Source organism: Camelina sativa, chromosome 1 (genome assembly GCF_000633955.1).
Source record: "Camelina sativa cultivar DH55 chromosome 1, Cs, whole genome shotgun sequence".
NCBI lineage: Eukaryota > Viridiplantae > Streptophyta > Magnoliopsida > Brassicales > Brassicaceae > Camelina > Camelina sativa.
Window position 1 is genome coordinate 22,061,779 of NC_025685.1, and position 11,060 is coordinate 22,072,838.

Sequence of the window (11,060 nt, forward strand, 5' to 3'; positions counted from 1 at the left end):
TTTTTTTTTTTTTTTTCATCTAAATCAGATTTATGGCAAACGCAAGTATATGTAAGTACATAGTTTGGCATTTTCACAAAAAAACAAACATTTCAAAAACTAAAGGTTCATATTGCTTGTTGCTTAGAGCTTAGCCACTTAGTAACATACTACCATATAAAAGTTTGATAAACCCACAAAAGTATTTAAATGTTTTATTTCCTAAACTGTCTTATATAGATGAGCTTAGTTTTGTGAATGTTAATCGAATATTACTCGTGTATGTTACTGTGTGATTGCCTGTAAAAGTTGAGTAATTAAAGTTGCTTGCATGTACATAGCATAGGTAATTGATCCTTTGATAAATTATATTATATATATATATATATATGTGATTCGAGTTCCTATGACTTATCTAATCAATTTTCCTGCATGAATAAATCTTTAAACCCCTGAGAACTTTGTGACACCCAAGTCCAGCTTTATTTAATAATATCTTAGCCGACTTTTTACTACTTGGTGAAAATAAAGTTTAAGATATAATTTTAGTTTTGAGACTATTATAACTAGTGTAAGTCAAAGTCATCAAGAGCGTTAAAAAGAATGCTTGATGGATTGAGAATTTTAACTGATTTAAAAATCCAAAAAAAATAGTGTTTTGTCACTTGATATAGTCCTCGAGATTTTTAAAAAACTGAGTTTTGTCTCAATTACTATATACGAATGAAATTTATGTATATGATCATGATTGCACCAACTGATCGGACCGTGGTAGTGAGTGCTGCTCAGTGCTCGTGGGTTAAAAATTCATCCAGCCTAAGATCGATTACCACTCAAAAAGTCACACCCGATATGGCTTGCCGGTTCTCAAATCACCCGGTTGAAGTGAATGCAGATTTTGGAGCCGTGATGGATGTCCTTAAGGGTTACCCTGGGGAGTAAGACACTTAAATTAGGTCATCCATTGCTATGAGCTACTTGTATATTATCTCCGTCTACTTTTCTATTTCTATTTCTGTTTGATACTCTTTTGGAAGAAATTTGATGCAATTGTTCAAACACATTACACACTCTTCGTCTGTGATTCGAAATCCAACTTCAAATGATTGCTCGAGGATTTTTATTTTCTTGTCTGAAGTGTTCTCATTTAACAAAAAAATTCAAAAGCAAACGACGCCGTTTTATTGTTATAAAGTAACAAACCATGTCGTTTTCTAGTGTCGGGAAACAACACGTAGTTAGAAAATAAATTCATCAAACCCTCTGGAAAAAGAAGGGTTTCAATTCAAATTCAAAGGGACAATTGAATTGAATCTTTTACCCCAATTCTAATCGATCGATCCCAAATTCCCCCAATGGTGTGGTTTCAGTGCGAAGATTGTGGCGAGAGTCTGAAGAAGCCAAGGCTACCAAAGCACTTCAGTATGTGCAGTGCCACCAAGGTACACTCTACTTCTCCGATGATTCTTCTCTTTAATCTCTCTCTCTTGAATCCTGATGATATCTTCGAATCTTCGTCATGATCAGTTATCTTGCCTTGACTGTGGAAACATGTTTGCGCAAGATAGTGTTCACTATCATAATCAGTGCATCACCGAAGCGGTAAGTATTTGCGAATCAAATCTCTATCAAAATCATCTCGTCCTGTTTCTGTTTGATGATGTTATAATCCCTAAATGGTTCTGCGTTCTATGGAATCTTTTTTTGGCCTTTTAGGTTTAGTTATGTATTTTCTTGAAGAGGTTAAAGATTTATTTCGTGTTGTTTCTGTATTTAGGAGAAATATGGTCCAAAGGGGCTATATAATTTCCGCAATTCGAAACGAAATCATCTCGATTTCGATATAAATGGCGAGTTATTCGTGAGTCCTTCTTGGTTTTGTAGGTACTCTCACATCTTTTAGTCATCCTTCCATTGTCTATTTAATCAAGTTAAATCCTATATTCGAGGTTTTGACTAATTGAGACTTTGCTCCATAACGTAGTGTTTGTTTGTGAGTGCTTTCTTGTGGTGAGGTTTTATGAGGAAAATGACTTGATTTTTTTTTCTATTTGCAGCTTATGTGATGCAAATATGACTTGCGAGCAGGATTATTTTGCCCATGTCTCTGGAATGAGACACCGAGAGAAAGAAAAAGAGGTTGCTGAACAACCAACAGATGATAAGGACAACTTAAAACAACAGCCCGACTTAGATATCTATGTTGGTTTATCAAAACACTATCCATGGTTCTGTAGGTAATTACATCTTTCACTTTTCCTTCCATTTTCTGTATTTCTATGATTGTCTGAGGTTGGACTACATTGTTTACGAGTACAATAAAATCAGTCTAAAAGAACTCTTATCTTTTTTTTTTTTTTTTAGGTAATACTGGTGGAGACTTTCGTAATGTATTGTTGTTTGTGTGCTCTCTTGTGGTGAGATTTTATGAGAACATGCATTAAATGTTTTTATCTATTTCGTTCCAGCTTGTGTAACATAAACGCTACAAGCCAGCAGACTTTGTTGTCCCATGCCAATGGGAAGAAACACCAAGCGAAGGTCAAACGGTTTGATGCTGAACAACAGCAACGACAATCAAAACAACATTCCACGATTAAGAAGGACAACTCAAATCAACAGATGATCGAAGTTGATATAAATGTCGAGTTATCCAACCGTCCTCCATGGTTTTGTAGGTAATCTCTTCACATCTTTCACCTTTTCACTGCCATTTCCTATATTTATCACGTTAGAAAAACGAATATGCACTTTTGATGTGAGATTACTGATATGTTAATTATGAAATAATTGAGGCTGGTCTACAATTGTTAGGAGTATAATAGTGTCATTTTAGAAGAACCTTTTATTTCTGTCTTTGGATAGGTCAAAGACTTATTGAAACTTGGTGTAAAATGAATTGGCATTTGCAAATGCCTTGTTTATCCGTTTTCTTAGTAAGAGTGCTCACCAAATCTACATGCCAATGATGCCATTGCCACCTGAGTAGGCTAGTTGTGACTAGGATAATTCTAAGTAGGATGTGCATCAGCTATTGAGTGGAGTCGTGTATATGGTCAGTTTTGCATCATTGTTATGGTTTCATGGATTTCTCTTTGATTGTGTACTGTAATAATAAATAGAGATGATTTTTATGTTCGTTCTTATCAGTTTTCTCAGGGAAGAGTTAATGCTTTGAATATGTCTATTTGGTTCCAGGTTGTGTAACACAAAGGCTACCAGCCAGCAGACTTTGTTATCTCATGCCAATTGGAAGAAACACCGAGCGAATGTTGAATGGTTTCTTGCTGAACAACAACAACAATTAGAAACACCGACGGTGGATAAGAAGAATACAATTGAAAATGCTTATGATGGTGATTTCGAGCCGAATAAAGTATATTTGCCTGTCTCCTCAGGTGTTGCTAATGGATATTCACAGGCTGACAAAAAGAGAAAGCTAGAGACTTTCGATGAAACAGAGAACAGGGAGGTAATTCAGGCCGAAGAAGCGAAAGGAGGGGGTGAGGAAAAGAGTGAAAGAAATAAAGCCAAAAAGCAAGACAGTGAGAGGGAGGGAAATCAGGAGACTAAGCCAGACTCTGACTTTGAGTATGAAAAGGAAGACATCAAGCAGCTGTTGGTATCTTACTCGAAGGAAGAGCTTGTCAACCTCGTATACAAGACTGCCGAGAAGGGCTCTCGATTGTTCTCTGCCATCATTGAGTCGGCGGAACGTGACATCGCTCAGCGCAATATATTTGTGCGTGGCTTTGGATGGGACACAACGCACGAGAACCTCAAGGCCGCTTTTGAGTCCTATGGGGAGATAGAGGAGTGCTCGGTGGTCATGGACAAGGACACTGGAAGAGGTAAAGGCTACGGGTTTGTGTTGTTCAAGACGCGGAAGGGAGCAAGAGAGGCACTGAGAAATCCAGAGAAGAGGTTGTACAACCGCATAGTGGTATGTAACCTAGCATCAAAGAAGCCGTCTGGGGCTGGAAAGGTGCAAGATATGGTTGAACCGGTGAAGATTGATCTAACTCAGATGGCTAATCAGCCGGTGAAGATTGATCTAACTCAGATGGCTAATCAGAGTGAAGTGACGTTCCCAGGGCTTGAACTGCCTCACCGGTATGCACTCGAGAATATGCACCAGCAACAGGCTATGGACATGTACAGACAGAACATACCCTTTTACGGACACTCTCAGCTTGCTGATTTTGACCCGATGTATGGTGCATTGCCTGGTAATCAAATGGTAGCTGGTCAACCAAACTATTGTATGTTTGGTTCGGGTATGATGATGAACCAGGGATCGATGTTGCCACCACCTAACCATATGGGCATGACAGGGCAATATTTTGGTGATAGCGAACATGCTTGGTATCAGAGGTAGCTGAGATCAATTGGTGAAGCTTTCATTTCAAGTAGACTTTTTAATCTACGGTTAGGCTATTAATTCATCTGGTGTCTTTATGAAATCTATCATGAAGCCAGAAAAACTAATTTCCGGTTTTCGAGTTCTGTGAATATAACCAAACTAAAATTAGAGTTTTTTTTTGGGTTTTGTTTGTTTTTTTTTTTTCTGGATAAAAATAACTATAAAGTTGAATAAATAATTGACCTCTTTAAACTTACTAAATACAGTTAAACCTGTCTGTAATTTTTTTTTTTGGAAAATATAAATTTTGTAACTGAATTCTGACTGATTGACTCGGTTTGGTTCGGTTTGTATATCTAGACCACAAAATTAATTTCCCCTCATAGCGCGCTTGTCGTTTTACAAAAGAAAACTAAGAAACCATGTCGTTTTTAGTGTTCAAAAACAGCGCGTCGTCTGACACTTCAATAAACAAACTCTTCATTGTTGTAAGCCGTTCTAAAACCCTAGCTGTACCCCAATCTTTATACCCAGAATTTGATCTCTCTGCTAAATTTTTTTCGCACAAATCTCAAATTCGATCATCGGAAGAGGAACACGATGGTTTGGTTTCAATGCGAGGACTGTGGAGAGAATCTGAAGAAGCCAAAGCTCCCGACTCACTTCAGGATGTGCAGTGCCACAAAGGTAAAGATTCTTTTGTTGTTCTTCTTCTGGTGAAATCGAAACTGTATGATGATTGTTTCTGCTAAGTCTCTTTCGTTTGTTGTGGTGCTTATGAATAGTTATCGTGCATCGATTGTGGAGAAATGTTTGGGAAAGATAGTGTACAAGGACATAACCAATGCATTACTGAAGCTGTAAGTGATTTATCATTCTCTACGGAAACAAATTGGTTTGAATTTTAGTTTTTGGATTTAAAAAGACTGAAGCTTTGTTTCTGTGTTTAGGAGAAGTATGGTCCAAAAGGGCAGTCAAAGTCATCTAATGGCACACCTGCAAAGCCAAAGGACAGCTCCAAGCAACAGCCTGATTTTGATATTAATGTCGGCTTATCAAACCGATATCCATGGTTTTGTAGGTAATTTATTTACATCTTTGGACTTTACCTTGTGTTTTCTTCGGTTTAGACATGGATGCAGTTTTGATGTGTTGAGGTTTGTGTCTACACTGGCTGGTTGTATCTTTCGAATGATAGAGATGAATGTAGACTTTAGTTTTTAGAGTGTATTGTTGTTTGTGCGTGTTGTTGACTCTTGGTGAGATTTTGTGAGGACATGCTTTTGAGTAATTTATGTATTTGGTTGCAGTATATGTTACACAAAAGCTACTAGCCAGCAGACATTGCTTGCCCATGCGGATGGGAAGAAGCACCGAGGAAAAGCAAAAGCCTTCCATGCTAGACAACAACAATCCACGGTGGATAAGAAGGATGGAAGCGAAAATGCTTCTACTGGTGATTCCGAAAAGAAGCAAGTGGATATACCTGTCCCCTCCTCCGGTGTTGCAAATGGAGACTCGCATGCTGGGAAAAAGAGAAAGCTAGAGACTTTGGCTGAAACAAGTAAAGGTGAGGTAGTTCAAGCCGAAGAAGCAAAAGGAGGTGAACTAAAGAAAGCGAAGAAACAGGACCATGAGAAGAAAATCAATTGGAAGAAGTTGATCACATCGGCTTTGAAGTCTGTACGTAAACTCTCCCTCAGTTTCGGTTTTCGATTTTAACCCTTTTTTTGTTTGCAGCTTGCAGTTTCCATTATTACTAATGCAATAACACATTGTTGAATTTGTATTGATACAGAACGATGATAAAACTTTGAAGATGAAGAAACTGAAAAAGCTCGTTCTAGAATCTCTGGTGGATTCAAGCATAAACAAGTCTGAGCTCAAGGCAGAACTAGAGCTAAAGGTCAGGAAAATCTCGGCTGCATAATACACAACGAATCTATTCCCTGCTTTAGAAAGTTCTTCTGAATAAAGTCTTTTTGTTTTTCCACAATCTTACAGGTGAACTCGAGCTCTAGATTCACGGTTGACGGGAAGTATGTGAAACTTGTGGCTAAAGATTGAATCTAGTTCTTGAGCCAAACCATTGGTAACATGCCTATTCAAATCGGGGTTACCCGTCACAGTTTGTCATATGAATTGCTAGTACTGTCTGTGCCAAATGTGGAATTTCATCAAACTATCCTATTTTATTTTCTTGACTAATATTTTAGGCTCCAAAATCCAGTTTTTGAACGTTTAACCCCTTTACATACTGCACAAACAAACACAAGCTTATAATATCAGAAATCAAATCAAACTCTTCCTTCTCCAACTCTAAACTTGAACTCATCTTACCTTTTACATTACAAATATTAAAGGTTACTAGAAACACTTTAACCATAACATGAAGATGGTGAAGAGAAGAGTATGACAAAACTGTGACAGAAAATCTGAATTTTCGAATTTTATTAAGGAACATAAAATGTATGTACAGAGATGGGTAACGGTCCTGAGGTAATTAAAACTACAAAAAGAAAAAGAAAAAAAAAAGAACCCAAAAGTTCAAAGAAGAGCCTCCATTTATATGTATACATATATATCACTACAACATCACCATCATCACTCCCCTTTTCCTTTCTTTCTTTCCGCCACAACAGCTTTTTTACAGCCAGAAGTTAACTATCAACCCGCCACCGGAGAAATCGGAGTGATAAGAAGACGGTAAAAAGAAAACCTAAGAAGAAGAAGAAGATGATGAAGAAAAGAATCTATATGACCTAATTTTCTGGAGCTAACATCCAAATAACCAATTTCCTGCGTTGGTTATTCGCCCAAGGAAGCAAAAATTTTCTTTTACCTTATGCTTTTTTTGTTGTTGTTGTCAACTAGTAAAACCAACAAAAGACTATACAGATAGATAAAGTGAGAGAAGGAGAGGTAACTTCATAACTTTATGTTCAGGCCTGAGAGATCATCCATTGGTATTCCAAGCTCCATGATATCGAATTCTTCTTCGTCATCCATGTTAAACCATGAACTAATATCACCTGGTTGCGCATCAAAATCTCCTAAGCCATCTGGTATTTGTAACTGAGATAAGTCGAGAATTGGCTCTGTCTCCTCCAGTGCCTCCAAGTTATTATACTCGCTGTTCACTTCATTCGGTTTTGGTAATAATGGTTTGGGTTGCTCCGGGACCCTAACAGATGGAGATATCTGAGTTGTTTTCTGCTTTGGTTTTGCTTTCGTTTTTCTTTCACCCTTAGCATTGGACAGCGAAGGCCGGCCAATCTTATTGGTTCCTCCACTTCTAGACGAAGCCTGCCCTTTCCCATCTCTGTCCCTGTCGCTTCTCTTCCCCTTTATACTACTTGAGAGTTGTGTCCCGATGCCAACATCATCAAGCAGCAACTCTCTCTTCTTCACCCTATTGGACCATGCTGTATCTTCTTTCCCCGTCGCTTGTTCTAATAAAGCATTTTCAGATGGTAGAACATAACTGGCATAGTTCTCCGAGTTCTGCCCAGTGCGTGCCAAAGAAGAGCTTGGCTGTGAGCCCATGGGTGCTGTCAGGGAAAGAAAGAGAGATACAAATTAGCTATGAGAACATGGATTTAAAAAGAGATTTCGTTATTTTTATACAGGCAATAGATCGTACTTGAAGTCGACGGATTACACTCCTTATCCATAAGAGTATCTTCGGCTGTTGCCAACCTGGCAATGAACATATCCTTAATTTCAGGCTCACTGAAGCAGCTTTTGCCCGTCTTTTCGAATTGATGGCATCGTTCAAGTGTCCTTCTAACAAAAGCCGATGCAGCCTGCTTTGAAATCCTGTTATTGGAATTCTTCCCACCAGCGTTGTGATGACGCCGACTAGCCTGTAAAAGAACGAAATAGAGTTGTCAACAAATAACTCAGAATAAGTTGGAATTACTAAGGATGCAAAACAAAGATGCCGACTTTAAGAAAATTCAGTTTACCTTGCTCTTTTCATATGCCATCTCGATGAGCTTATCATAACCAATCTGATCAAGCTCCCTATGGAAAGGGAAAAACAAATACAGATGAAAACCCGTCAGATCATAATTTAGATCCACAATGGCGTGCCCTAAAAAGCAGAGTAAGGGAATATTCATACTTTTCCTGAAGTTCTTTCATCTCTATGGCAGGCTTTAGTAGCCTATCCACCATCTTTTTCTTCTTGGAACCCTAAGAAAAATAACATAGAGACCATCAAACGGTGTCTAGAGAAAGTAACATGGGACACAAGGATATTGCTTTTGTCCTATTACAAGGGATCCTTAAGAAACATCAGAATGCTTCTTAAGTGCTTAATAACTCTCAAAGGAGGCAATATGAATCAATATAACATAAATAGAGACCTCCTTGCAGATAGCCTCCTCCAACTTTTTAATTTCGTCAGCAATCCCTTCATCCTCCACGTTTGAGATACTAGGCTGTAAGAAACACAAGAACAATATATCAAGCCGCAAGAAATTCAGTAAGAGCCAAAATTACATAGCAGTAATAGGTTTCTAAGTAACTAAGATAGACTGTATACCATTGGTTCCAAGGATATTCCAATGGATCGGGCTTCCAGATATATCTTTTCATCTATCCCCAATTTATCATATTCAATGTCTAAGAAGTCAATGGGTGAATTATCTGGAAATTTGCCATTGCAGTGGTGTGCTAACTTATTAACACCCTTGAACAAAATTGCAGACTCATCATCTTCTGATTCATCAAGTTCCAGCCTTTCATTGTTCTTAAACCCATTGAACTCCATATTATTCAAAACACTGAATTCTGAGTCATCGTCATGATCATGCATGGTCCCAAATCCATTAACTTGTAAATCTTCATTTCCACCCACCGAGTCCTCAGAAATCAAAGCTGATAGCAGTCTCTGGTAAAGTGGAGAAGCCTTGGAATCCACCCTGCTAGTTGCAAATTCCTCAGGACATACACGGCTATCAAAGTCAGAGGATGTCAAAACAGGCGGAGGATCCATGGAGGAAATTTCTCCCTGAAAGAGAAGGTTTAATAAACGTTACATTATTGACTATCTTCAATGTGTTGACATGATTAGTTCCATAGCACTGCAAATATTGCTATCAAATAAGATATGAAAACAATTCCAACAGACACTTGACACAATTATTCTACTTCTTTGGGATTTCCTCCTTTCCCTTTACATTTACGAAAGTGGGGGTGCAGATAGATACCTAGGCAGCAATGCATAGTGAGATTTTTTATACTCTTGTCCAAATATAAATACAAACCCTAATTTTCCCTGTAGCACATTCCTAACCAACTACACTTGTGATAAAAAAAAAAAACACAGAAAAATAACTAGACTATTACTTCAGGAGACCCAACAAAGATATATCTGTCAACTCAAATCCTTCACTATGAGATCTGAAAATGAAGTAAAAGGTATCACCTGTTGTTTCATGAAATTGATATGACCATCAGATATATAGCAAAAGTAGCGGTCCATTTGCTTCCAGAAAGAGTTGGGAAAATTATGAGCTGCATCAACAACAAGATAATTAATTTAGAAACAAAAACTCAGTACACATCATAAGAGTGACCAAGGAAAAAACATTTTACCAAAATTTACAGCTGAGTTGACAGCCGCTAGTAGCTCCTCACGGCCATCATCTGAGCCGACTAAGAAATGTAACCAATCCATGAATAAAGGAATCAATTAATAAATAATTCCATCCAAAAGAGCAATTCTTATTAAACTGAACTTGTTTTACCATGAAAATCTAGTGTTGGAGCATTTGTTGCCGTGGCTCTCTGGCGTTTGTAAGCCTTACGATCAGATAGTTTCCTAGTGGGTGGACGACCCACCTTACTGCACAGAACTCATAAAGAAATCTATGAGATAAACACCATGGAGTCCAACAATCATACAAGAAAGAAATTTAAGAGTACGTGAATGATAAGAATGATCTCTACCTTTCACTCTTGTCAAAAATAGGTCTTGCACTGCGAAGATGTTTCGCTGTTCCAACATTCTTAAGTTTATCTACTCCCATTGGGTTAAGAGACCTAGTTGAAGAAAAGCCACGGCCTGTCCTTCCTTGCCTTCTCACACCATCCCCATTCTCTTCACCAGCGGCAGGCTTGTTACTTTTTCTTGATTGTAAAGCAGGGATGGACACTCTAGGAATATTCTGTGCAGCTTTCCCATCAACCTCATCAGACTGTTTACCCTTGTCTTTAGACTTGATCTCAGGGGGGCCAGATTCTTCACTTTCTGATAAGGCTGCTGGGGAGAAGCTGCTTTCACCTTTTAGTTTCAATTGAGGTGAAGCAGCTGGTGAGCGTTTATGCAATCCAAACCCAGTTTCGCTACAACCAGCATCTGATATATTATCAGAATAGGGAACTTCATCTTTACTAGAAACAATGGGCACTAAATTTGTCCTTCTTGCTACCCGAGATATCTTTTGTGGTCTTTGACTGGCCCACTGAGTCACAGGTGGTGATGAAGACCGATTTGATGTCATACGCTTGCGATGTGTAACCCCTGACAATGTTGGAGGCTTATTCGTACAGCCAGAGATATCCCATTCAATTGGGGACGGAGTGTTATGGAGCCCTGGAGACAGTTTTGGTGGTAGTCCCGATCCTGACCTAGGCCCACGAACTGAAGCATTTGTTTTTGTATTTGCAACCAGACTTGAAGAATTGAACTCATCATGAATGTTTGACC

The 11,060-nt window shown here is 38.4% G+C and overlaps 3 protein-coding genes across 3 annotated transcripts in view; 2 read left to right on the plus strand and 1 right to left on the minus strand.

The window, feature by feature from the left end:
• On the plus strand, positions 1,255-4,517 carry LOC104701323 (UBP1-associated proteins 1C-like). Its single transcript, XM_010416990.2, has 6 exons — positions 1,255-1,421; positions 1,507-1,581; positions 1,757-1,863; positions 2,037-2,216; positions 2,448-2,657; positions 3,178-4,517. Exons 1-6 carry the CDS (start codon positions 1,335-1,337, stop codon positions 4,355-4,357), a joined length of 1,839 nt encoding a protein of 612 aa, XP_010415292.1. The 5' UTR covers positions 1,255-1,334; the 3' UTR covers positions 4,358-4,517.
• Positions 4,840-6,591, plus strand: LOC104701332 (UBP1-associated proteins 1C-like). The gene is made up of 6 exons (XM_010416999.2): positions 4,840-5,029; positions 5,128-5,202; positions 5,293-5,423; positions 5,653-6,025; positions 6,141-6,248; positions 6,347-6,591. The coding sequence occupies exons 1-6, from the start codon at positions 4,943-4,945 to the stop codon at positions 6,407-6,409; spliced, it is 837 nt and encodes a 278-aa protein (XP_010415301.1). The 5' UTR covers positions 4,840-4,942; the 3' UTR covers positions 6,410-6,591.
• The window catches only part of LOC104710712, a 9,488-nt gene continuing 5,512 nt past the window's right edge, over positions 7,085-11,060 (minus strand). The window contains exons 7-16 of the mRNA XM_010427354.2: positions 10,301-11,060; positions 10,099-10,196; positions 9,947-10,006; positions 9,777-9,865; positions 8,892-9,359; positions 8,713-8,787; positions 8,469-8,539; positions 8,311-8,368; positions 7,986-8,208; positions 7,085-7,893 (exon numbers count right to left, since the gene is read on the minus strand). Of these exons, the coding sequence (XP_010425656.1) occupies positions 7,271-7,893; positions 7,986-8,208; positions 8,311-8,368; positions 8,469-8,539; positions 8,713-8,787; positions 8,892-9,359; positions 9,777-9,865; positions 9,947-10,006; positions 10,099-10,196; positions 10,301-11,060 (2,525 nt within the window). The 3' untranslated portion in view covers positions 7,085-7,270. The remainder of the gene's footprint in view (positions 7,894-7,985; positions 8,209-8,310; positions 8,369-8,468; positions 8,540-8,712; positions 8,788-8,891; positions 9,360-9,776; positions 9,866-9,946; positions 10,007-10,098; positions 10,197-10,300) is intronic.